At 48.1% G+C, this 26,985-nt stretch overlaps 1 protein-coding gene across 3 annotated transcripts; it reads right to left on the bottom strand.

Annotated features, from left to right (window-relative positions):
- Nucleotides 1–8,670: 8,670 nt before the first annotated feature.
- On the bottom strand, nucleotides 8,671–25,484 carry Calcoco1 (calcium binding and coiled-coil domain 1). 3 transcript variants are annotated; one of them, XM_036208427.1, is made up of 15 exons: nucleotides 25,403–25,484; nucleotides 22,809–22,988; nucleotides 22,203–22,308; nucleotides 20,864–21,054; nucleotides 19,217–19,375; nucleotides 18,557–18,705; nucleotides 16,205–16,295; nucleotides 13,565–13,720; nucleotides 13,128–13,382; nucleotides 12,577–12,702; nucleotides 12,103–12,192; nucleotides 11,697–11,805; nucleotides 11,323–11,522; nucleotides 10,727–10,833; nucleotides 8,671–9,705 (listed from the first exon to the last, which is right to left on the bottom strand). In XM_036208427.1, the coding sequence occupies exons 2-15, from the start codon at nucleotides 22,962–22,964 to the stop codon at nucleotides 9,528–9,530; spliced, it is 2,073 nt and encodes a 690-aa protein (XP_036064320.1). In that variant the 5' UTR covers nucleotides 22,965–22,988; nucleotides 25,403–25,484; the 3' UTR covers nucleotides 8,671–9,527. The 3 variants fall into 3 exon arrangements, with proteins under 3 accessions (XP_036064320.1, XP_036064319.1, XP_036064321.1); XM_036208426.1 differs by having other exon boundaries at nucleotides 12,103–12,198; XM_036208428.1 differs by lacking the exon at nucleotides 8,671–9,705 and adding an exon at nucleotides 9,712–10,477 and having other exon boundaries at nucleotides 12,103–12,198.
- Between the last annotated feature and the right edge of the window lie 1,501 nt (nucleotides 25,485–26,985).

Below are 26,985 nucleotides of genomic sequence, written 5' to 3' on the forward strand. Positions count from 1 at the left end.
ATCTTCTTCCATGCACATCTTCTGGGGGTTTTAAAGCTACTGCAGAAATGTCCTCCTTGAGAGCAATTGGATTTAGTGTGGAAACATCTTGTTTCATGTTCCTTGAAATGAATAGGAAGCAGCTATGGTGTTTGGAGGGATTTGGGTATTAGAGTCTCCCTTCATTGAGCATGAATAACTTGCAAGGTTGTTACGTGGCCTCTGCTGGCACATACCATACATACCTTATAGTTACTCCTGTGATTTTGCTAAAATATAGGCTTCCTTAAGTATGATCACTGTCTGCCTTTCTTTGCAGTCTCTACAGAGTCTTGTTTTTGTTTATCAAGTGAACCAGTGAATGGTCCCTGGAGAGGTTTGAGCAGAGGCCGGATGACTGCCAATGAGGGATTAGTCCAAGGAACTTCTACACTGAATGAGAAGCTGGGAATATGTCTGAGGAGCCTTTTGGTTTTGAGGTTCTGTCAGTCCACTTATACAGAGTAGAGTTTATTCCACAGCTTTCCTTACTTCTCTCAACCTGCAGGGTGAAGGGGGCAAAGTGAGAAGCCCAGAATTACAAAGGGTCTTCTGTGAGGCAGGCTCCAACAAAGAGTTTTGCCCATGTGATCTCTTTTATCTTCTCAGTGACTTTCCAGGGAGGTGGTGTTTGCGTTTTGCAGTGAGAGCTTACAGTCATGAGTGTTTTGTCAAGGTCACGTGTTTAGGAAGTGTGACATATCTGGACTACAGAAGTGTATCAAGAATGCAGCCTGAGAAAAGTGTGGTGACACATGCCTGTAATCCTAGCACTTGAAAGGCTGAGGCAGGACAATCTCAGGTAAATGAGCTAGAACTACAGAGTGAGCTCCAGGCCAGCCTGGGCAACTTAGTGAGACACTGTCTCACAATACAAAACTAAAACAAACAAGAAAAAGAAATGAAGCCTTGCACACTCCAGGCATTTGTCTTCTCCTCTAGGGGAGACACTAGGAGTTTGGGGTGTGAATCAGAGTCTGAGGAGTCTGGGCATGTCTAGGGCTTTGGAGACTGGGTCATAACTAGAACTCCTTGTTTCTACCAGTTTGGAAAATTTCCAGTTTCAGGAAGGATGAAAAGGAAAGGGGAAAAGGGAGCTGAGAAATGGATGAAACAGGGAGAACATGTTTCTTAAATTCAGGGCTGCAGGGACAATTATGGTCTATAAGCCAGGAAAACACATGTGTGTTTGTGTGTGTGCGCAAGATATTTGGGGTTTGTAAGACACTCGTGCATGTTAGGCATCTGTAGCCAGAAGTTTTCCTATGTCCTGCCTGGTCTGCAGCCACTCAGACCCAAGTAAACACACAGAGACTTATATTAATTAAAACTGCTCAGCCATTAGCTCAGGCTTACCACTGTCTAGCTCTTGCACTTAAACTCAGCCCATTTCTGTTAATCTATATGTTACCACGTTTTCCATGGCTTTACCTGTGTGCCATTACATGCTGCTCCCTGGACAGTGGGCTGGCATCTTCTTACTCAGCCTTCCTCTTCCCAGAATTTTCTTTTATCTATTTATCCTACCTATACTTCCCTCCTGGCTACTGTCTACTCAGCGTTTTATTAAACCAATGTACAAAAGCATTATCCCACAGCAGGCAGCCCTCCACCACTGCTCCTTTGTACTTTATTTTGATACAGGGTCTCACAAAGTTACTTACAATTTTCCTGCCTCAGGCAGATTTCTGAACAGTTGAGATTAGACATGGGTGTCACCACAGTTAGCTAAAACTCACCTGAGTAACAAACAAACAAACAAACATAAAAAGAAAAGTCTGGGGGACCAAGATAGGCGAACTCCTGAGATAGCATATGGTAGATGGAAGTCTCCACCCCGATTGTGAGGTTGGGATATGTGGTGGAGGGGTGATTCAAGACTGCAGTCTTTCGGGTTTAGGATGAACCTCAGTTGGAAAAGAACTTGAGTGTGCAAGAAACTCTGATTTTTTTTTTTTAATCTCTAGGACTACATAAAACCAGACGTGGTGATGTGTGTCTGCAATCCTGGTCCTCAGGGAGGCAGAGACAGGAGGTAGGAGTGCCGTGCAAACATGAGGACCTGAACTTGAATTCCTAACCCCCCAGTAAAAGGTAATACATGCTTGTACCCCTAGCATCAGTGAACACAGGAAGATCCTGAGAGCTCAGTGGTCAGCCAGCCTCACCAAAACAGCATCTGGTTCAGTGAGAGACTGTTTCAAGGCGACAAGGAGAAGATTGGTAGACAAAGACACCTGGCATCCTGCTCTGAGGCCTCATCACACAATAGTAGGCACATTTGTACACTGGCATGTACCCCCCCTCCCACACACACACAAGAAAGAGAAAAGGGATAAAGACTGTAGAATTCCATGCATTTGTCTCCCTGCTAATAAAGATGATAATAGCTTAGGGTAAGACTAGAGGACATGGGGAAGTCTAGGCATGTTCAGGCTGCCAGGGTCCAATTCTGTGGTGGAACTTAGCTCGGTGCTGCATAGTAGAAATTTAACCCTAGACATACACACAATGTAAAATCTCCTAATGGCCTCATTTAAAAGGTGAAAATAGGGGTTGGGGATTAGCTCAGTGGAAGGCCTTAGGTTCTGTCCTCAGCTCCAGGAAAAAACCAAAACAAAACAAAACCACCACCACCAACAACAACAAAGTGAAAATATCTGGTAGTAGGCGGTGGCGCATGCCTTTAATTCCAGCACTCAGGAGGCAGAGCCAGGGGGACCTCTGTGAGTTCTAGGCCAGCCTGGTCTATGAGCGAGATCCAGGATAGGCGCCAAAACTACACAGAGAAACCCTGTCTCAAAAAAAAAAAAAAAAAAAAAAAGTGAAAATAATCCAGAATAGCATTTGTTTATCAGCTCCAGTTGTCATCCACATAGATTAATTATCATCATCACCATCATCATCATCACCATCATCATCACCATCATGGTTTGAGAGTATGTCCTCTCAAAATGAGTCATTTCAACCTGAAATCAATATGATGCTTTGAGACTTTTTTTTAAGTATTAAGTCTTTGAAATCTGTTATATACTTACACATACAGCATGTCAATGTGGATTGGCTACAGTTCAAGCATTCAGTAATGTAGTGATTGTGGCTGGAGCCTTCCCTAGTGAACAAAGCAAGACTGTAAATCATTCTAGCTTTTAGGCTTGGTTGTGCCTGTAGTCCCAGCTATTAAAGACCAAGGCAAGAGGATTACATGAGCTCAGGAGTCTAAGGCCAGCCTGGCTGAACATAGCTAGACCCTATCTCAAAGATAAAGAAAGTTAGTCTGTGTTCCACACCCTTGCTGGCAGGAGGCTGGAGAATCTCTGAGGTTGGAGTTCTGGACATTTTGATTTCTACTCCTGTTTTTTTCTTAACTTTGGTTCAGGGGCCCTTATTTATTTTATTACATTAAAATTTCATTTATTCTGTATGTGTATATGTGTGTCTGCCTGTGCCATGGTGCAGTTGTGGACACCAGAGGATGACTTACAGGAGCTGGTTCCTTTCCTTCAGCTGTGTGGGTCCTGAGGATCAAACTCAGCTGGTGAGGCTTGGCGGCAATGCTCTGAACTCTTGAGCTATCTTGCTAGCCCAGCCCCCATTTTTTTATAGTCTGGAGATATTCCCCCTCCCCACAGGTCAGGACTCTGTGTCTACTACAGGCAGCCACTGCCACCCTGGGGCTCTCCTTAAAGTCATCCCTCCCAGCACCCTCCACCCTCCCTTCCAAGTTGATGTTCTCTGTTCTGCCCCTGACTCTCTGACCTTCATTCTCTGCAAGGGGGCTGGAAAACCTTTCATGTTCCCATTGATCTTAATCTCTGTTCCAGCTCCAAGTTCTCTTAACCTGAGGATTTACATAACCACCCAATTGCTACTGGGCCACTTTCTCCTTCAGAGATAACAGGACTCCCACAAGCCAAAATTGCACCAATCAATCTTTTCCTCATATAAATTTCTCTATTTATATTATTTATTTAGTGACTGGCTTCATCAGCTACCTGGTCGTTTAATACCAGAAACATGGCATCACTTGATTCTTTCTGCTCACTTCTCATATTTAATTATCACCAGGTCATATAAATTTTGGTCTGGGTTATTATAATAGGTTTTTAGCTGGATTCTCTGGACCTTGATGACCTAGCAATAGATTGTATGTTGCAAGAATGCATTCCTGTTTTGTTCATGTGTTTCTCCAATGCTAAACACAGCACCTGGCATGCACTAGATACCCAATATTAACATTAATTGATTGAGTATATGAGAAGTCAGCAGGCTACAGTTCAGCTTCAACTCCACATGCTAGGCTTATACCTACTCATCCTTCAAGACTTGGTACCTGTCACCCACAGGAACCTTTGTAAATAGATGCCCTTTTGGGTCCCAGCACATGCTGTGTATACTTCTAAAGTAGCACTTACCTTGTTTCTTGTATTTTCTGATTACATCAATAACAATCTAAGGGCTTTGTTGTTGTTGTTGTTGTTGTTGTGTTTTGTTTTAAGAGACAGAGTTTCTCTGTGTAGTCCTGGCTATCCTGGACCAGGCTGGCCTAGAACTTAGAGATAAGGGCATGTTTTTTTGTTTTGTTTTTGTTTTTTTTGGAGCTGAGGATAGAACCCGGGGCCTTGCGCTTGCCAGGCAAGTGCTCTACCGCTGAGCTAAATCCCCAACCCCGGGCATGTTTTTAACTATTGTATACACTCATAAAGAATGCACTACAGGGCTAAAGAGATGGCTCAGAGGTTAAGGGCACTGGCTGTTCTTCCAGAGGTCCTGAGTTCAATTCCCAGAAACCACATGGTGGCTTACAAACATCTCTATAATGAGATCTGGTGCCCTTTTCTGGTGTGCAGTCTGTATACATAATAAATACATAGGTTTTTTTTTTTTTTTTTTTAAAGAATGTGCTACAATGTTCTCAGTAGTAACTGAAGTAGTATCTGAAACCATGTTTTGTTTTTTGTCAAACAATCTATAGCACTTCAGTGGTGTAGTGATATTCGACAATTTAAAGCTGATTAGAGGAAGCTGGAGAGATGGTGCTTAACTCTTATCAGTTAAGAAAGAACACTGGCTACTCTTCCAGTGGACCCAGGTTCAATTCCAGGAACCCACGAGGTGGTTTACAACTCCATTGCTAGGGGATCTGAAGTCTTCTGGCCTCTTCAGGTACCAGGCATGCATACTCACAGACATATGCAGGCAAACTACCCAAACACTTTTAAAAGGAAGGAAGGAAGGAAGAAAGGAAGAAAGGAAGGAAGGAAGGAAGGAAGAAAGGAAGAAAGGAAGGGAAGGAAAGTAGCCAAATGTGGTGCCTCATATCTTTCATCCCAGCACCTGGGAGACAGAAGCAAGATGATCTATGAGTTCGAGGCCAGCCTGGTCTACAGAGAGAGTTCTAGGACAGCCAGGGCTACACAGAGAAACCCTGTCTCAAAAAAAAAATCCATAAAAGAAAGAAAATAAAAACTGGTTGGTGAGTTCTGTGTAATGCTCATTTTATTCTTTATGTATTATTTTGCATGTACGAAGTGGCTTTTTTCCCCCACTATAATTTAAACAATTTTTTTTGCAGTGCTGGGGATATGACCAGGATTTGCACAAGCTAGGCAAGGTCTGTGCTACTGGGTTCTATTTCTAGCCCTTAAGTTGCCCCCTCCATCTTCTTCTTCTTCTTCTTCTTCTTCTTCTTCTTCTTCTTCTTCTTCTTCTTCTTCTTCTTCTTCTTCTCCTCCTCCTCCTCCTCCTCCTCCTCCTTCTTCTTCTTTGCCTCATTATTATTATTATTATTATTATTATTATTATTTTCAAGATAAGGCTTCTCTGTGTTGTCCTGGCTGTCCTGGAACTCACTCTGTAGCCCAGGCTGGCCTCGAACTCAGAGATCCGCCTGCCTCTGCCTCCAGAGTGCTGGGACTGAAGGCGTGCGCCGCCGCTGTCTGGCTTCTCTTTTTTCTTTTAAGGACAGGTCTCACTCTGCAGTTATGCTGGCTTGGACCTTGCAAATATCCTCCTGACTCAGCCTCCTGGATGCTAAGATTACAAGTATGAGTCACCACACCTAACCAGCCCTTGGCCTTTTGAAATAGGATCACATGATGTATCTCGGGCTGACCAGCTCCTGAGATTTCAGGCATGCCCAGCTGACATAGTGTGTTTTCACAGACATGCCGCATGTGCTCTATACTTCTTCTCAGAGGCTACACTGAGAAGTCAAGCAGGATTTGAAGCATCCTTTGGGCAGACAGAAAAGCAGCTGCTTGAGTCATTTAAAGGCAGTGCGTGTTTCTGTGAAATGGCTGTGTAGCATAGAGTTCTTGAGAGCAGGATGGAGTGGAAGAGCATTCTGGGACCAGCTAATGAAGACCCTGCTCTGACACAGTAAGCCACCCACACTTCAAGTTCCTGTAGATGGGGGCAGCCACAAGGTTCCCAGGAGATCTGACCAGGGCTTGAACAAGCTAGCAAGCCCTGACATTTGGATTCATCCTTTGATGACAGATACTGACAGGAGTCTTCTATCTGTTGCTCATTCGCCCGGCTTCTCCTCACTCCAGGGTCTTCAGTTCTCAGCTTCTGTACACACATCGCAAAGGAAGAGACACATGGGGTCCAAAGAAAAGGAGCGGCTGGAAGTGCTTGGTGTCCACATGATGGTGGTGGTGGTGGTGGTGGTGGTGGTGGAGGTGGTGGTGGTGGAGGTGGAGCTGGTGGTGGTGGTGGTGGTGGTGGTGGTGGTGGAGCTGCTGCTGGTGGTGGTGGTGGTGGTGGTGGTGGTGGAGCTGGTGGTGGTGGTGGAGGTGGAGCTGGTGGTGGTGGTGGAGGTGGTGGTGGTGGTGGAGGTGGAGCTGGTGGTGGTGGTGGAGGTGGAGGTGGAGGTGGTGGTGGAGGTGGTGGTGGTGGTGGAGGTGGTGGTGGTGGAGGTGGTGGTGGTGGTGGAGGTGGTGGTGGTGGAGGTGGTGGTGGAGCTGGTGGTGGTGGAGGTGGTGGTGGAGGTGGTGGTGGAGGTGGTGGTGGTGGTGGAGGTGGTGGTGGTGGTGGTGGAGGTGGTGGTGGTGGTGGAGGTGGTGGTGGTGGTGGTGCTGGAGCTGGTGGTGGTGGTGGAGGTGGAGCTGGTGGTGGTGGTGGAGGTGGAGGTGGAGGTGGTGGTGGAGGTGGTGGTGGTGGAGGTGGTGGTGGAGGTGGTGGTGGAGGTGGTGGTGGAGCTGGTGGTGGTGGTGTGAGCAGTGCTTCATAGAGGAGGAAGTTTGGAACAGCTCTGAGAGGGTGATGCAGGACAGAGCTGAGGAGACAGGAAGTGGGTGAGAAGGACCCAAACGAGGGACAGGAGGAATAAAGCCCACAGTGTGGTCCTCACAACTGCTTCTAGTGAGGTAGTACGTGTCAATGACTTGGTTAGCCATGTGGCTTTTGTGTGCGGTGGAGGGTTGGCAGGGAGCAGTAGCCTGGGTCTGCATCCGTTTCCTGTCTCCCTTCTCCTTTTGCGCTAAGGGACCAACCTCTTGGAAGCCAGAATGTGTAGGTCCAGATTCTTCCCTCCCAACCTCCCCCAGACATAAATCACAAGTGATTTCATTAAATGCACCTCCTGCTGGGGATGTTGGCTCATAATTCCTCTCTGATTAACCCCCACTACCCCGGCAAGTTTATAGGCCAAGAGAGGGAGGGGAGGAGGGGAGGGGAAAAGGAGGGATGGGGGGAATCCCGAGCGGGTGATGGATGCCTCTGTCAGCCCTGCTCGTATTTATTAATAGTCTTAATACGGGAAGCAATAAAGGAAGAGAGGGATTCTATTAATTAAATCATTGTTATAATTAACTTTCATTAAAGGAGGATCAATAAAGAGAGGTTGAGATGGAGAAAGGAGAGAGATCCATTATCTCCAATTTCCTTGGAAAAGATTCAGGGAATGAGACGGGGTTGCTAGGAGACAGGAGCCGTGAAGGAAGAAGGAAGGATGTAAGATGTCATCCAGGTGCTGCAGAAGGGGGTGGATGAAGACAGGGATTGTGGGGGTGGTCCAATGAGTGAACCTGAAGAGAATGGAAGGTGCTGAGAAGGGTGCTTTGGGCACAGTGCGAGGGAGATGTAGGTACACGTCTGGCAAGGCACACAGAGCCTTGGTGAGCATATAGGTCCTTACTATGTGCTTTATGATGCTGTGGGTGTTTGTCACCCAGACAGCTGGCTGGGGGAGATGTATTGCTGTGATTGTACAGAGTGCATGGGTAACGTGAAGATGCAACACAAGGTGGGAAGGGATGATAAAATCCTGACACTTTGCAGAAGTAGGAGCTTAGGGTGCACCTCACTAGGCAGAACTCAAAGGTGTGTACTTGATGGGAGTTGGCCCAGGGTATAGCAAGGGTGACTACAGAGGGTGCAGGCATGAGCAGCAGAAACCTGGCCTCTTTCCTGAATGTCCTCTCCCATCCCCACATCGATCAGTTTGCTCTCTCCTTAAAAGTGTGCTCTAGGCCAGACCCACTGAGATAGAGATTCTTTTCTTCTCCTGTGGCCTCAGGTGGCTAGCACGCCTGAGACCCAGTAAGAATGTTCCTGTCACTCCCCTGCCTCACCCCAGTGTCAAGGAACTTGAGGCCCCTCTTTTTTGTAGTAATGCCCCTATAAGAACACACTTCATGACAACAGTTACACGTATCATATAAATATATTTGTCCAAACTACAGATAAGAGGGCAGTTTAAGGGAGAGGGGGAGCTCTTATTGCTGTAGGGGGTCTGGGGAGGGTGAGGGGCTGGGAAATGGGGACACCTGGGAACCCTTGTCCCCCCATCCCTCATGAAAGGCACAAATACATTATCTTTTCCATTTGAAGATTTGGGTGTGGGGTGGCATGAGACAGTACAGGAATCCTTAAAAATACAAAAGAAACTTCCAAACTTAGGACCTAAGGATATGGGAAAGGCCAGGGCAGGTGGGAAAAGCAACAGGTGACAGAATCAGTGAAGCCAAGAACTGAAAAGACCCCACGAGGTCATGAACCCATGCTGCTACCTCCATGCAGGCCCCAGACAAAACTCGAGTAAACAAACAAACTCTGAATAAGGGAGAGCAGGGTGCCCCAGGAGTTGGCTTTGGGGCATCAGAAGGGAGTGTTTTGTGTGTGTGTGTGTGTGTGTGTGTGTGTGTGTGTGTGTGTGTGTGTGTAGCTGTATACTTGGGCTAGCAGTGGATAATTCTGTCCCCACAGGGGAAAACCCCCTTCATCTTGGTTCCTCCAAACTGTTTTCAGAGAGTAAACTCAGCCACTGCTTCCAAGACAGATCCCTGCCTGGGACAGAGGAGTCAGGATGGAGGATGGAGTTATAAAGCTTGGGATGAAAGCGGGATGCAGGCATGGTTTGAAGGAACAGAATATTACAGAGCCCAGTGTGATAGAAAGTAGGCATGAGCCCAAACTCGTGTGCGTATGCGTGTGCATGTGTGTGCGTGTGCATGTGTGTGCGTGTGCATGTGTGCATGTGTACACACTAGGGAGGTGTGAGATCACTCAAAGGTGAAAGGGTCCTGGGTGCTGAAAAAGAAATGTCCATCCATGTGGTCCTCCAGAGCATCCTTGACACTCTCAGCAGGGAAGCGCTCCTTACAGATAGGACATTCCTTCCATGGAGGGGTGGCTGAGACCCCAGTGCTGGCCTCTGACAGGGAACCCACTGTAAAGCCACTAAAGAGAGATGAGGAAAAATTGAGAGGGTCAGGGTGCTCTGGTGCCTTTTATTTTTCTTTGAGATAGAGTCTCAAACTTGTTGTGTAGCAGAGGGTGACCCCTAAATTCCTGATTCCCTGCCCCTGCCCCCCCCCCCTCGCAAAGGGCTGAGATTTCAGGCAGGCACCACAACTTCTGTTGCCTTTTTGACCTGGGCGCCTCAGGGAACAAGACCCATGTGTTTCTTGTTCCTAATACACCATCCTGGTCATTCTCTGTTCAAGCCTCTCCTATGCATTTTTCTGCTCACAATACTGGATGCCTTAGTTCTTCAGATGCCATGTCCTCTCTTCATGAGTCCCTGCTGGTGTCTGTAGTACAGAACCCATCCCCCAACCTCCTGCTCTCCTCCCTCCATCTCTGTCTGCTGCCTAATGAGGCTGAAAATGAGTCTGACACCGTTCTTCATCTTCCTGCTCCAGCAGAGAGAGAGAGGATAGCACTGGTCCTTTCTGCCCCAAGCCCTACTCACTCCAGGCATTGCTGGGGCCAGGTGAGAATGCCCTTTTCCCTAAGGCCCTGCCTGCCTGCCTAGGACTGGAGAGCCAGGCAGAAGGCACCACCTGATACCTGACTCCTCCCCCCCAGGTCCCACTCCCAGAGTCTCCCAGGAAGTCAGAGATGAAGAACATCTCAGGCACAGCCAGACACATGCTGGATGGTGGTCTTCACGGTCTCCATCTCTCAGGCCTTGGTCACCTTCTTCCTCCCTGAAGACCTAGGTACCTACCTGGTGTTTGGGGAGGGGGAGGGGCAGGAGAGAGGGGAAGCAGGACAATTTGGGCCCCAGGGAAGACGATGCTAGAACAACACAGAAGCCAGTCAAAGGCAGGGAGAGAGCGCGAGAGAGAGCACGAAGCCACCCGGGGCCTGTGGAAGTAGCTGACATTTCTGTCAACCACACAAGAAGGGTCTTGGGGGCAGGGCCTGGTGGCTGCTCACTCACACAGACTCCTCCCCTCTTTGGTGCTGCCCTCACCTGGCCATGTCATAGAAGGCACTGCCGAGTTCGGGAAGCAGAAGACTGGCCTCCTCACCCCCACTCTGCACAGCTGCCATCAGGACTGACTTCTCATCTTCAGCCTCCTGGCACCAAAGAGACAGGGCTGGATTGGGGTGGTGTTCTGAGGTGGGGAAGTAATACTCTGGGGAAGGCAAGGGCAGAGAAGCCATGGCTGGTGTCGGACAGAGGGGTGGTAGGAAGAGTGAGGCTGGAATAGGGTTTTACCAGGGCGGGTCGGGGAGGGAGAGGGAAGGGTCTGGAAGCATCGAGGCTATTGAGCAGGCCTGGGTTTGGGGTGATTCTGTGAGTAGTCTTTTTTTAAGACAAGGTTTCACTATGTAGTCTCGGCTGGCCTGGAGCTATATAGCCCAGCCTGGCCTTGAACTCTCTCTGAGTGCTGGGTCTAAAGGCTTGAACCACCTAGAGCCCTGTTAGTAATCTTGAAGAAAGGCCAGGCCTGTCTCCTCTAGCCCAGAGTAAGAGTGCTGCTGTATGGTGCAGGCTTTCTGCCCTGGCTCATGTGTGACACTACTGCCTGCTTACTACTTTGTATGTGGGCTTTCACTACTCACTGAGTCAGAGCTGCTGTCCTCCCCTGGCCCTGAGAGGTGGGGAGCAATGGGTGCTGGTTGGTTGATGACAACAAGGGAAGATGCCTCCCGGAGCCCAGGAGGAGAGGAGCCTGTGTTTCCATGCTCACACAAGCTATAGGATGGGAGCCTCATGTCCTCTGGGGACTCATCCTCTGAGTCTGTCAGAGCTGCAGGGCAGCCTATGGAAGGGAAGGCAGAGAGAAGCAAGGTCAGCCATGGGAACCTGAGGAGGGAGGCAGCTCAACTGCAGAGGGCCCGGGGAGGGGATGCTCAGCTGCTTCAAAGGGTATCACATGGGAGCTTCTCCCAACGAGGGGGCAAGGGGAAGAGGTGTCACAAGATTGGGGACAGACTTAGCCCAGCAGTGGCCTCCTCATCCTCTGTGGCAGCTTCTTCGTTCCACTTTTCATCTGCCACTTTCTCCAGACGGGCCTCCAGCTTCCTCATGTACTCTAGCAACTCCTAGAGTTAGGAAGAAAAAGGCAGGTGCTGAAGCCTGCAAGAGGCCAAGACCGCTGGCCTCCTGGGCTTCCACCGTGGGGTGGAGGGCACAAGGCAGATCCCCTTAATTGGGAGCTCTCCTCTACCCTGCTTCTCAATCCCTCTGGTGTTCCTCCCTGCACACAGTTAGTTCCTGAGAGGAGTCAGGGCCCTTTTCCGCCTTTGTATCCTCAGAGAAATTCCAGTTTCTGAGCCAAGAGATTACCGAGATGATACACAAGTTTGAGTCCTCAAGCCCTTGGCTTTGGCGAGTCTCACCTGCTTCTCCGCCTGCAGCTGCTCCTTCTCCTTCTGAAGCACGCGGAGACCTGAGCGCAGCTCTGTCAGCTCTCGCTTGCTCTCTGACAACTGCACCTAAGGGAAAGGTCATGCCACCAAGAGCCTGGTCCTCTCTTGCTCCACACACAAAGTGCTTCTTCCACAAGGCCCCTCATCTTGGCTCCCAGGGCTCAGGCCAAAGTCCTAGACTCTACCTCTAGAATGTGGCCCCAGGTAACTGTCTTAGGCTGGGTGAAGAGGCTTTGGTAACACCAGAAGCCACCCTAGAACTCCCCCATGTTATTCCTCCCAGCCCAGACGTGCACTCTGAGCAGAAAGGGAATGTGCACATTCAAACCAAGAGAGCTGGGAGGTGTACAAGCTATTCCATAGTACTTCAGAACCAGGAGACAGAGAAAGGGGCACTCGTGCATCAGGACAGAGGTCTGCACCCAAGGTGCTAGGGCACCTCACCAGGCTGGAATCCTTTTCTCGGGCCAGCTCAGTCTTGAATATGTGGCTCTGGCTCCTTTCCTCCTGTACTGTCTTCTCCAGCCGCAGGATCTCTGCACTCAGCTTCAGGATTTTGTCCTTCTCAGCCTAGAGGTAGTACAAAGGAAGATGGGAGAGGGGAGGTAAGTGGCAAGGGGTACCAGGGAAATAGTTTTGTCCTCACTGGGTCCTTTTCTTATATGTCTGGGGGACTAAACTGTTCCTGAGCAATTTCCTCACATCTGATCTCCACAGAAAGCAGGATAAGACATGGCAGCAAGGTTCTTGCTGCAGGAACGGGCACTATGGCAGGGCCTGGTGCCCATGACAGTGAATGTTCCTACACCAAGGACAGTTCCTAGGGAAGGTATTTTGGTGATCAGTACTAGGATTCTCCATTAGGGCTGGCTCATGCCAGGAGAGCAAAGAGTCCCTCTCCTCAAGATTTCCAAGGACCTCACGCCCTCTTCCCTCCTCCCAGAGCACCCAACTGCAGGTCAGGGTCCCTGAGGTAGGGAAGGGTCACCCTCTACCTCCATATTTTGCAGCAGTCCTGCACGCTCCTTGCTCCATTGGGACTTCTCCTCCTTCATGTGCAGGCTAAGCTCAGCTAGTCGGCCACTGACTTCAGCCACTTCCAGCCGGCTGCGGTGGAGCTCCGCGATGGTGCGGTCCCTGGCTCCTGCTGCGCTGGCCAACTCCTCCCCAAGAAGGGTGGCTTTCTGTTGGCTTGAGGCTGCAAGTTCCTGGACCCCTCGAAGCTGCTCTTTCAGAGGCTCCAGCTCGGCCTCCAGAGAAAAAGGACAGAGATCAGACCCCTCGGGACAACTCCCTGTGAAATACCCTCATCAGGACCCAGGGTTGGATGGTTTCCTTTACCCATCTCTGCCTCTTCCCTCTGCACACCCAAGCGTGTCTAGACTACTTTGGAACTCTCATGGCTTCCTATCAACTACAGGCCTTCACTCACCACTTTCTGCTGGGTTTGGGTCAGGGCGTCCCTCATGTGGACCACCTTGTCCTTCAGTCTCTGGACCTGAGCACCTTGCTCTTCTTGCCGGCCTTTGGCCTCCTGCAGCTCTACCGTTAAGCGGCAGTTCTCCTCTTGGACCATCTGAAACTTCACCTGATGGAAGTGGAAAGCAGGTGAGGACCGGGGGATGAGTGCTGGCGCATCAGGGGCAGGTTGCCTTCCTGCCCCTGTGATGAGAGAAGGCAAGGTCCGTTTCTGAGATTCAACACAAGTGGAAGCATTCAGCTCTTGCCAGCTCTCGGGTCCTCAGTTCAAAGGGTCTCAATCTTCAACCTCTAGTTTCCAGCTCCTGAATGAAGTGTCTAGAGTATCACAGCCTGGGGTCTTACATAGAGGCATCGCACATTCCACACTGATTTTCTACTTTTCCTTTAAATCAAAACAGTCTGAATGGCCTCCAAAGCTCAGAATATTGCACCTCTTACCACAGACCTTTCCCTTCCCCCTCCTCTCCCTTCCCTGAGGCTCTGTCTCTCTGTTCCCTCTCCTTGCACTAAGACTCATACTTTGTGGCCAGTGCAAATTGGCCCTGAATGCACAATCCTCCTCCTGCTTCTGCCGTCACCTGCATGCTGCGATTACAGGTGCGTGCTGCTATGCCTAGCCTTTCCTGGGACCTCTGTCCCTTCTGTCTGCTGTACAGAGCACGTCTCAACACATCTAGTTGACACTTGATGCTGTGCTTTGTTCTCTTCTCTCCCCAGCAGTTCACAGAAGGAAGCAATAGATTTTCCACTGTATCCATCCTGGCCACAGGCATCTTCTCTTGTCTACTACTGCCATAACCACATTAGCTCAGGCGTGGCTGTTCCTGTGGGATGACTGGATGGTGCTGTAACTAGTTATTTTTCTAGTAGGCAATCAGTGCTTCTCAGTATAATTCTTTCTTTCTTTCTTTCTTTTTTTTTTTTTTGAGACAAGGTTTCTCTGTGTAGTTTTGGTGCTCTGTAGACCAGGCTGTCCTCTAACTCAGAGATCCGCCTGGCTCTGTGTGGTGGTATTGTGTTCCCCCCCAAAAATTGTGCACTCTAATAAACTTATCTGGGGTCAGAGAACAGAACAGCCACAATATTAAACATAGAGGTTAGGCAGTGGTAGCACACGCCTTTAATCCTAGCATTCCAGAGGCAGAGATCTGCCTGGATCTCTGTGAGTTCAAGGCCACACTGGAAACAGCCAAGCAGGGTGACTCATGCCGTTAATCCCAGGAAGTGAGGGCAGGAGGAAGAAAGGTATTTAAAGCATGAGGATGAGGAACTATAGCTTGGATAAGCTTTTAGGCTTTTGAGCAGCAGTTCAGCTGAGAGGCTTCCAGTCTGAGCAAACAGGATCGCCTGAGGAACTGGCGAGGCGAGGAAGCTGTGTCTTGTTTTGTTTCTCTGATCTTCCAGCATTCACCCCATTACCTATCCTCAGGTTTGTTTTTATTAGTAAGTACCTTTAAGATTCATGTTACAGCTCTGCCTCCCGAGAGCTGGGATTAAAGGTGTGTGCCACCACTGCCCAGCTTTGTTTTATATTTTTAAGACAAGGTCTTCCTATGTAGCCCAGGCTGCCTCAAGCTTGTTGCAATCCTTTGGCCTAAGCCTCTCCAGGGCTGGAATTACAATACCACCACACCCAGCTCAAATTCCATTTTTCACTGCTGAGCAGTTTTCTAGAGAAGCCCAGGGCTCCGAGAAAGTCCCTGAAGGTTCTGCAAATATTTTATTTGAATTTATCACATTTTTTTTTTTGCCTTGTTCAACACTGAACTACAATCTTTGCTCTAACCTTGTTCTAAATTATTAAAAACTGTTTTTAGAAGCACATCAAAACGTAAGTCAGCACAGCACACTGGAGAGCACTGATCCATTGATGTGTGCTTTTGGGTTAATTCACTTTTATGTAATCTTCAGAATAAAATTTCTTATGTATTTCTATCAAATTGAAGAGTAAACTAGGACTATAAGGTTGACAGTTTAAAAACTGTTATCATTACCACCTACTTGTCTGTGACTCAAGGTGTTCAAAGTTTGAATTCCTTTTTCCTTTCTTTCTACCTAGACAGTCTCAGCCTAGGCTGCCCTTAAACTCAAAATCCTCCTGCCTCAGCCTCCTGAGTGCTAGATCACAATGACAAGCAGACCATCGTGCCTAGCTCATATATTCCCCTTTCGATAGCCTTTGTATTTACATGTGTGTGCATGTATGCATGTGCATGTGTGCACCCATGTAGACCAGAGGTTGACCTTGATGTTGAGTGTCTCCTTAATTGTTCTATACTTGCCTATTGGCTAGACTGGCTGCCACTAAGTCGCAGGGATCCTCTGGTGCCATCCCTGTAAGTGTGCACTGAACAGGTGTTTCTAAAGTCTAATGAGATGTGTTCTCACCTACCTCTCTGGAACCCTGTAATACTAGATTAGTTTTTCTTGTGACACTTTGTGATTTGGGCAGGTACTGTACTATGGAGTAGAGAGTGCACAGGGTGTCCTTTACATTTACGCCCTGAATGCTGGGTGACCAGCATTCAGAAGGGACTCAATAAACTAGATGAATAACTAAGAAAGAAAGCAAGCTCTTGTTATCTCTTACCTCGCTCCGCTCCTTGTCTGCCTGGACTTCCTTCAGCTGCCCCAGGAGCTTCTCATGTTCCCGAGTCAGGGCCTTCACTGTGTCTCTAACCCTGTCAATATGGGACAATGGTGCTGGGCTGAAATACTCAGACCTCTGACCCAGGCTTTTCTACAGCATAATCATAAGCTGCTTTTCTTTCCTTTATTTTAATTTTTGTTTACTTTTTGAAACAGGGTTTCTCTGTGTAGCCCTGGCTGCTTGCAATAACGATGTACATCAGGCTGGCTTTGAACTCAGAGAGATCCATCTGCCTCTGCCTCAGGAGTGCTGGGACTAAAGGCGTGCGCCACCATGCCAGGTTTCTTCCCTCTGTATGTGTCACTGTACAGGATGTTCTAGCAATGGCTCCCTGTTTCCACTCCATTAAGAGATGAAAATCCAATCTTTCAAAGACAATAGACAATTACCATTGTGCTGTAGATCAGATGGGGCAGCCTTGGGAGATGCTACAGTGTGTGCAGGGATGTGCATGGCCCAATAAAACCTTACTGAATGAACATTGACATTTGAATTTCATATCATCTTCACTATCACAAAATACTCATCTTCTTTGATCTCATCATCAGCTTCCAAATCATGTAAGAAGAGGTGGTAGGCTAGGTCAGGCATGTGAGGCATCGTCTGTGGGAACCTGGTCTAGATGTCTCCGAGAATGTAGACATCTTGTACTGGCCTTAGGGCAAGGCTAGTACATTATCAAGCAACTTCATGGATAGCTTTACTTACTGCCGAGACGTGGGCAGAACTTCTTTCCTTTACAAAGATTTTTGTTGTTTAAAAAAAAAAAAAATCCAACAATGCTGAATGAAAGTAACCTAATGACATTCTTTGATGAACAAAAGAATTGGAGTATTGAACATAGTAAAGAATCTGAAAGACAGGCATGGGTGTTGGTCAGTATTTATGCTATTTGATAGACATAACTGTGATAACTGTTTTTTTCTTTTCTTTCTTTCATTTCTTTCTTTCATTTCTTTCTTTCTTTCTTTCTTTCTTTCTTTCTTTCTTTCTTTCTTTCTTTCTTTTTTTAAGAACAAAGACTTACTTGTTATACAGCCCAGGCTGGTCTATAACTCATTATGTAGCTCAGGCTAGCCCATAATTCACTATGTAGCCCAGGCTGATCTATAAGTCACTATGTAGCCCATGTTGGTCTATAAGTCACTATGTAGCCCATGTTGGTCTATAAGTCACTATGTAGCCCAGGCTGGTCTAAGAGTCACTATGTAGCCCAGGCTGTTCTATAAGTCATTATGTAGCCCAGGCTGGTCTATAACTCACTATGTAGCCCAGGCTGGTCTAAGAGTCACTATGTAGCCCAGGCTGGTCTATAACTCACTATGTAGTTCAGGAAGGTCTATAAGTCACTATGTAGCCCAGGCTGGTCTAACTGGTAATCTCCCTGTCTCTGCCTCTCCAATAGGTGGAGCTTGGCTCTATACAACAGACACAGAAGTGAGAACTGTTTGACACTGAAAGGGGCTGTCCAGAGTGGCTTCCTCTTATACACCTTACGTCACTCAGTGTTAAGACTGAGTTAGCTAGGCATGGGGGACAATGCTTTTAGTCTCAGCTTTTGGGAGGCAGAGGCAGGAAGATCTATGTGAGTTCAAGGCCAATCTGGTCTACATAGTGGGTTCCAGGACATCCAGGGCTACACAGTGACCCTGTTTCAAAAAGCAAAAACAGATTCTGTGATTTATAACTTTTGTCATATTCCCAGATCATGAGCTTCAACATTTCTTTTTTCTATAGTGCTGGACTGAAGCTAGGACCTTGCACACACTCAAAAGGTGTTCTTACCACTGAACACTTCCAATAACAAGGATGGAATCTAATTCTTTTCCTGTGCTTTAAATATATAATTTATTTATTTAATGCATATACATACATACTTATTTATATGACTACACTATGAAGTCTTGCTATGTTTCCCAGGCTAGACTCTAGTGATGCTCTTGCCTCAACTGTCCCGGTTGCCAGGACTATGGACATGCATCACCCTGTAGTAAAGTCTAAAATCAATCTTTTTATCTTGCATTGACTGTGCTATCCAATATCTTCTTGTAAATATTCCATCTCTAATTCTGCTTAGCTTCTGCCATACAATAAATACAACTGATCTTTCTAAAGACGAGAAACATAGAATAGCATTAGGAGAGGTAGGTGAGGGATGGCAGAAAGAAACTCCCAGTAACTAGAACTCCCTGTCTGAGATTGTGAAGGGCCAGAGAAACCAGTGGGACAGATAGCAGGCATGCCCATCCGAAACAGGGGAGTGGAGTAGAGGCCTTGGGGAGGTCCCCATACCTGTCAAGCTCCACCTCCTTCCTTAGCACTTTGTCACTGATGGTCTGGATGTCATCCTCTAATTCCAGGATACGGGCCACATGTTCTCCCTGCTGCTGGCTCAGGATGTCTCTCTCTTCTGTGAGCTCCCCATGGGACCGAGAGAGGCCCTGGAATTAAAGTCCCACCAAGGAAGACAGAGGGTGAGGGCAAGGCTCAGGCTTAACATCATATTCCCCCACCTCTGTCCTGCCACCTTCCTTGAAGAAGCTGAATGGAGCTACTGTCACCTGGCATTATGTCAGTATTCCTGGGTCCAAAGAACTGAGTCTTATTACAACTTAGGGAAACACCTCTTATCATATAAAGTTTAGTCTTACTCCTTACCCTTAAGTCTATTTCCTTGATTCAAGGACCATCTTAAAACTCTGCTGACAGCTGGGCGGTGGTGGCGTACACCTTTAATCCCAGCACTCGGGAGGCAAGAGTCAGGCAGATCTCTGTGAGTTTGAGGCCAGCCTGGGCTACCAAGTGAGTTCCAGGAAAGGCGCAAAGCTACACAGAGAAACCCTGTCTCAAAAAAACAAAACAAAACAAAAACCCCCCAAAACTCTGCTGACATCTTTCCTTTCTCCTTTTTGCTGGGTCTAGGCCCCATCCCCCACCAGCCCCAACTCCCACCTTGTATTGTTCTGTGAGCTCCGAATGTTCCCGCCTGGCAGTGGACAGAGCTGTTTCCAGCTCCTGCACTCGGCTCCTCAGCTCTGTCACCTGATCCTCCAATTGCAGCTTCAGCTGCATCAGGTCATTCCGTTCCTGCTGGCTCTCATCCAGCTGGTTCTACAAGAGCACGAGGAGAAGGGGGTGTATCTGTGAGGCACCATTCCAGATGCATCCCGGTAGAGAAGCCAAGTCAGTGCGGCACAGCCATGGTTCTCTCTTAACTTTCAGCCCAGGCCTGGCTCCTTCCTCTGACAGGGCACAGTGACAGGGGGGCTCCTTTAACTTTCCCCTGTCTCTATGGAGTCAGACAGACTTGGGTAAACCTCCAATGCAGTTTTTACTAGCCAAACTACTGAACTTGTGAGGTTTAAATGAGAATAACTGATGTGAAACAGAACACCCAGTAGCAGCTTGTATCGTTTCTCACTTAGGTATAAACATCTTCCTACTGTGTTGACCCATGCAGTTACCAGACTCTGGTTCTAGAGAGCAGAGGTTTGCTCAAATCACTGAGGAGCTACTAACTTTCACCTTCTGAGCAACTTCCCTCCCACCTGTTCCTGCCCCTCACCTTCCCTCAGGCTCTCTTCCTAACATCTGCCCCTCTGCTCTTAAGACTCTTCTCTATCTGGCCCAGTGGAAATAGTTATATGAGGCACATTTTTAAGTTTAAATGTTCTAGTATCCACTTTAGTAAGGTATGAGGACTAGAGAAACAGCCCAGCAGTCAAGAGCCCTTGCTACTCTTGGAGAGGACAAGGTTTCCTTCCCAGCAGCTACATCAGATGGCTCACAACCACCATAACCAGCTCCAGACTCTTCTATGACACTCCGTTCTGGCCCTGGCATCCACATGTACGTACACATACCTGGGCTGGGAAAAGTAATTGAGGAACGGTGGTTAAGAGTACCATGGCTGGGCCAGCAAGATGGCTCATTAGAAAAAGGTACTTGTTGCCAAGTCTGGAAACCTGAGTTCAACCCCTGGAGGAGGAGAGAACCAACTCCCACAAGTTGATCTCTGACCTTCACATGTGTTATGGCATGAATGTACCCACATATATACATATACATGCATACACACACACACACACAAATATACAGATAAACAAAAATAAAAAATGTTAAAATACAAACTGATCAAAATCTAGTGTGTCATCTTACCTGCGATTACACTTCAAATCAGATCAGTCACACCTGATGTGCCAAAGAGCCACATGTGGTCGGCACTTCTGATACTGGATGGGACAGTTTAGAGCCATGCCTTACCTGTGCTAGAGGTAGATCTCAGTCTCCCTTCCTCCCCGTGTTCCTTGGGGCAGTTTCCCTCCTCCATCCTGTGGATCTCTTGTAGGATGTAGAGGGCAGGTGGCGTCTCCCTGGCTCAGTTCTAGGAACCCTGAGTTACACTGGCCTAAGATGGCTTGCTTTACTGTCCTATGTGTCTGTGTCTATGTGAAGGCTTAGTTCCTAGAGGGCAGATCTTTGGTAACCCCCAGTGAACTCTTCAGCTGAGGTGACAGAGGAGGGAAGTGAGGCAAGAAGGGGCCCCTGCAAAGCTGTCCTTGGCATCCCTGGCTGAGGACAAGTCTGCTCTTTTCTTACCTGAAGAACAGTGGCCTTAGGGACAACCAACAGGATGTCAGAGCCTCCGTCAGCCTCCTCCAGGGTCACCAGCTCATCCATGGGCCTTGGCTCTCGGAACTGGAATGGGGGGCTCTGCCCACACACCCGGCCCTGGCGATTCACATAGCGGAACTGGTAGAGTTGGGCTCCTGGTTTGGGCAGGTAGCTGGCTGTGGGAAAAAGGGCACAGAACCCCAGCATCACCTCTGACTCTTAAGTGCTAGCAGGTCCCTCTTCCTGTTATGGGAGGAAAGGTGTTACCAAGGTGCCTACTGTCCACTCCCTGGGGACTGGTCCTTGGGATATGTTTCTTCCTCCTCCCTGCCTAGCCACCTTCCTTTTTCAAACTCATTCCCTCCTCCTCATCACACTGACTCTAGCTGACACTTATTGAATGCACACAAGATGTACCAGTGTTTCCCAGCTCATTTTAAATCCTCCTATTGTTCCTACAAGCAGGGACCCTCTTTTAAGTCACCTGCTCAGGGACAAACAGCTTGCAGAGTAGAGAGCTCAGCTCTCAATCTGCGTCTTTCAGACGACTGTGGCCACTCTTGATGTTACCACGCCTCTTCCCTGTTCCACACTGGGAGTTTCTCTTTCTTTGGGGGTAAACAGTGGTGTTAGCATCCTCTAAATCCATCCTTCTATTAGGATCCTTTAAGTGCTTGGTGCTAAAAAGTCTCACAAGTGCTGTGGAAATCACTCTGTATAAATAAAATGCTGTTTGGCCAGTGGCCAGGCAGGAAGTATAGGCGGGACAAGAGAGAAGAAAATTCTAGGAAGTGGAAGGCAAGGGGGGAGACACTGCCAGCTGCTGCCATGAGAAGCAACATGTAAAGACACTGGTAAGCCACAAGCCATGTGGCAAAATATAGATTAATAGAAATGGGTTAATTTAAGATAGAAGAACTAGATAACAAGAAGCCTGCCATGGCCATACAGTTTCTAAATAATTTAAGTTTCTGTGTGTTTACTTGGTTGGTTCTGAGCGTCTGTGGGCCTGGCAGGTGAGAGAGATTTGTCCTGACCATGGGCCAGGCAGGAAAACTCCAACTACACACAAGGTCTTCTTATTTTATTTTTATTTGGCATGTTGCCCAGGTCAGCACTGATATCCTGGGTTCAAGATATCCTTCAGCCCCAGCATCCTCAGTAGCTGGGATGACACTGGAGTACCATTAGGCCTGGCAATTAAGAGTTATTTGCATTCACATTTCCTTATCCTCTGTGCTTTTGATGCCTGTTAGCCCATCACCTTCCTCCAACGCGCCACTTCTGTGGCTCCTCCATCCCAGTCTCCCATTCTTCTATTTACCTTGGAACTGGACACTAGCATGGGTGGGGGAACCATCAGTTGTACTTTCTTGCGGCACTGAAGACCATACAAATGTGTGATAGTCCCGAACACAGGCAGCTTCCACCTGAAAGAGAAAACGTATGGTGACAGTCACCATCCATTCGTGACAGAAGGGTCAGCATGACTGAATGAGTGGTACCAAGGATGCTAGGACTCAGATAAAGTTGGAGGACATTACACTAGAGGAGACAGAAAGGCTAAGGTGGAGAGATGAAGTTTATACAGGTGGCCTCTGACATTTGTGTCATCTTTCTCCCATCAATTTGAGAATCCTTTTTCTTTTTTTTTAAGATTTACTTATTTATTATGTATAAAATGTTCTGCCTGCATGCGTCCCTGCAGGCCAGAAGAGGGCACCAGATCTCATTACAGGTGGTTGTGAGCCACCATGTGGTTGCTGGGAATTGAACTCAGGACCTCTGGAAGAGCAGCTAGTTGCTCTTAACCGCTGAGCCATCTCTCCAGCCCCTAACTTGAGAATCTTAAGGACCTACTCTACTCATTACTCACATTCTAACCAACCTGTGTCCCATAAGCCTGCGCCAGAAGAAGGTCTAGGAATACCTTGAAAATTCCAATCCAGTCACTGGCACTGGGCATGGTGCCTGGAGGCAGAGTGTAGTGACATTCCACCTTGGTGTTGGGGATGTAGGTCCGGGCTACATTCAGGAAGTTGACTCCACCCCGGGATGGTGCCCGGTTTAGGGATGACTCTTCCATCCTGCCCTCAAGATGCCTGCTGTCCTGTGAAAGAAAGGGTTGGCAGACTTGTGTCTTTCCACTCTGCTTCCCTCCCATGACCCATGTGCACCCATCCACAGTCCCTATCACTTCACAGGACACACCTTGTTTCCAGTCTCTAAGGCATCACTCTTAGTCTCTGGGGCAAAGGTCTTGCCTTCCATGTCTGTTTCCCACCCTGTCATATTGCACCCTCTCTGGCTTCCAGGCCCTCACTTGTATAACTTCCAGTCCTTTTTACTTCCCCACTGACCAAGTCTCAGCATCCCGGTCATTCCTCCTTTTCATCTCTCAACATCCTTGGGAATTCCAAATTGTCTTGGTTTTCCCCACCAATCCCCTATACCTTTTGGCTCCAGAATTCAACATCCAGCTGAAGTGTGGGCCCCCTCAGTCCAGGCAGGTCTCCCTTACAAATGCCTAAGCTTGTTGACCATTCTGTACCCAGGTAAGACCCCAAAACAAAAACTAATCTCTGATAACGATGAGTCTTCAGAGCTGGAATATGGTTCAGGGACCAACAGCTTAATCCGAGCTCGTCAGCTCTTAGGGCGCCCATCCTTGAGTTGTCTAACCTGATCAACTCCAGCTTGGGCTTCCCTTGAATTCTAGAGAAGAGAATAGGAAAGACAGGTCCTGTCCCTCAAGTTCTATTCCAGAAAGTCAAAAACTCTGGAGGTGGCAGTTCGAGGGTGGAGTGAGATATCAGCAGGAAGGTGGTGGTGTGGGGGAGATGGAATGTGGGGGCCTGGAGCCAGGAAAGCCCCACCCATAGTCAGAGGACAGGCTGGAAACTGGGTAAATAAGGGGCCCTGAGAAGGGGAAATGTACATTCCATGTTGAGAAAAGGGAGAGCGTTCAACAAAGAACACCCCCCCCCCCCAAACACACATCTTGCCCAGAGCAGAACTAGAAACCCAGCAATCTGATTGGATATTAACTCAGCTCTGGTATCCCCTCCCTGTTCTCTCCTGGCTCCTCACAGCCTCGATTCTAAGTGTCTAAGTCCTGCCATATGCTTGGGTTGGTGGCAAAAGCCTCACAGGTAGGATGGAATGGTAAGGGAAGTTAGTCAGGGAGTGTTAACTGGGAAATATGGAGTGGGTAAGAATAGATAATAACAACAATCAGGGGTGCAGATTGGGGTTGGGATAGCCTGGTGGGTAAAGGTGCCTGCCACCAAACCTGACAACTTGAGTTCAGCCATTGGGGGTCACATGGCAGGAGAAGACAGACTTCCTCAAGCTGTCCTCACACTTCTGCACACCTACACACACACACACACACACACACACACACACACACACACCTACACACACACACCTACACACACACACACACACACACACACACACACACGCACACTGAAATAAAAAAAATAAGAGTAGAACTCAGAGATGAATAAGAACAACATGTGATGTACTTGTTCGAAAATGTCATCATGAAACTCAACTTATGTTAACTTAAAAAATAAAAATAAATTACTCCTCAGGGCTGTGAGGGGCAGCCCCCCTTCTCTCCAGCCCGCAAATGTGCTTCCTGTGTCAGCTGCAGCTGCGGTGTCCAATCAGCCATTACTACTCATATACACACCCCCAACATCACAATCCACACCAGGCTGAGACGGTGGGAGAGAAACTTTAAAGGAAATTAAACACTCTGTGGAAATGGAAAGGAGGGACAGCCATGCAAAAAGGGACAATTTCTTCCTTGAAAAGAGCTGGACTAAACCTATTTCAATGTCTTTTTTTTTTTTTTTTTTTAAATTTCCATTTCTGAAAAATCCCTAGTTACATCTAGTCTGTTTTCTTCAAATACAACTCTTCTGAGGGTAGGGACAGTGTGAACTATCTACAAAGCTCTACGCATCGAGAACCCCCGAACCCCTCCCTCCCCCAACACAAAAAAATCTGTAACAGCTGCAAACATTCTCCATGATGAAAGTCCTGGACACCTAAAGTATAATGTGGTCAGACACCGATGTTCAAATACTGTGTGTGTGTCCGTCCTCTGCACTGTAGTGTTTTGGCATTCCACAAGTTGGAACTTTTCCCCTCAGCGCAGTGAAGGCCTTTGGCTCTTTGGATTTGGGAGAGAGGGAAGGTCTGTGAGGGCAAAGACCTGCCTGGGAAAGATTAAGCAAACATTTCAGTCCCTTCAAGCGTCCATAAGCGGATCGAGCTTTACAGAGAAGGCTTCTCAAGGAAGTGAGGACAACGCGGGGGCCACCCCGCAAGGCCCCCTCGAAACCAACAACACCCGAAACGTGGGGCTGCCTTCTCCAGTGCGTAAAGTATTAAAACCTAAACTCTCCTGCCGCCCTCTTCTACCGTTCTCTCGGGTCAGCCTTTCTCAGGCTGAGAAGCGGGTTGACCACCCCTGCGTAAGCCCACCCTCACTTAGGCCAAGTTTCTTACCCCGCAGGCGGATCAGCTGTTCCCCTCACCTTTCACCAACAACAAAAACAGCACCCGACTGCAGGAGGGGAGGGGAAGAGTGGCGCGAGAGCTTCTGGGGCGTGTGGTTCTTCTGTGACCCGACACCGTCTACTTCTTCTACCTCCAGAACTACAAGTCCCAGGAAAGTGCGCGCGATGGGGCGGGGAAGAGGGCGGGAGGCGGGGGCGGACCCAGTGTGGCATCCCGGGAGATGTAGTTCTCACTTCCGTGGCAAGCCAGGAGGGTGTGGCTACCAAAGGACTTCATGGCCCATGATTCCTCCGGAAGGGCGGGCTGATCTAGTGGTGGCTGCTGGTTCGTTAGCGTGCTTAGTGGGAGGGTTGACGGCTTTAACGCGTTCTGCCCCGCTGTTTCCAGGGCAGAACGCTCGAGCATAGCCTTCTTGTTCGCTTTGCTTACTAGATGGGTCGTAGTGTTATATCCACTTACAAAAGAAGAAAGTTGCTTAAGGAACCGTGTAGGGTCAAGGCTATGAAACTGTAGAACTCCGTCAGGCCCGTTCCAGGCTATAAACTACACCCTGGCTGGTCACCACGTTGGGGATGGGGAACTCAGAGTGGTGGTAGTGATTATTTTTAACTTGCTCTGACCTCAAGGTTGACAGATGTTGTAAAAAGTCTCTCAGCTTCCTATTTTGTTCCAGCTTGAGGATTTCTGTGCCAAGGAGTCTGATAACACACCAGTGCGCACTCGAGAGTGGCTTTTAGGTCTGGGAAGAGGATGCACTGCCTGAGGTGGTGGCCCAGAGCTGTGGAATGAGAAACACGCGGTTGAAAGGGGAGCTTGGCATAACGCAGGACCTGTCACGGCTCACAAACAAGCTACTTAGAGAGGCCTGTTTGCCCAAGCCTTTTTAATTGGTTTAAGTTAATTAGAGTAACAATACAAGTTGTTGCTATGATTTTTATTTAGAATAGGTGAAAGATTCACACTGTTCCCACGCCCCAAGTCACTTAGGGATTCACCCCTGTGGGCCGCCTCCAGCCCTTGAAGGGTTCAAACTTCTTGTCTCTGAATTTAAAGGATTAAGTGAGGTGTGGTGGCCCACTTGTAATCCTTGAAGAGGCTAGGGGATCCTGGAGATTTCAATGCCTCTGTGGGCTACACAGGAGACCCTGTCTCACAAATAGCTACATTCTAAGGATGGTTGTCCTCTTCCTAGCTGCCTGTTTTAATCATCTGCTGCAGTAGGTTCTGGCACCTCTGCCTTTCCCGTGTTTTCGGTAGTGTTTTTTTCTTTTAAGACTGAAGAGGATATTTGGTATTGTCCTTGGGTGCCTTTCATCTGAAGATCTTCAAGCATTAAGTCACTGGGCTGCACAAACATAAAGCAACACGTCTGTGTCATTAGTCAGGATTTATGAGTTAGAGCACAAGCGGATGGATGGGGAGATGGCTCAAGGTCCCGGGTGAGCTAAGAATGAAGACTCAAGTCTCAAATGTTAATTCTTGTCTTCCATCAGAACGAAAGCCTGTAAAAATCTCAGTCTTGAGAAGAGCTAAAAATAATAACAACTTCCACATTTGGGGGTGCTTACAGC

The sequence above is a fragment of the Onychomys torridus genome, chromosome 16, assembly GCF_903995425.1.
Source record: "Onychomys torridus chromosome 16, mOncTor1.1, whole genome shotgun sequence".
Lineage (NCBI taxonomy): Eukaryota > Metazoa > Chordata > Mammalia > Rodentia > Cricetidae > Onychomys > Onychomys torridus.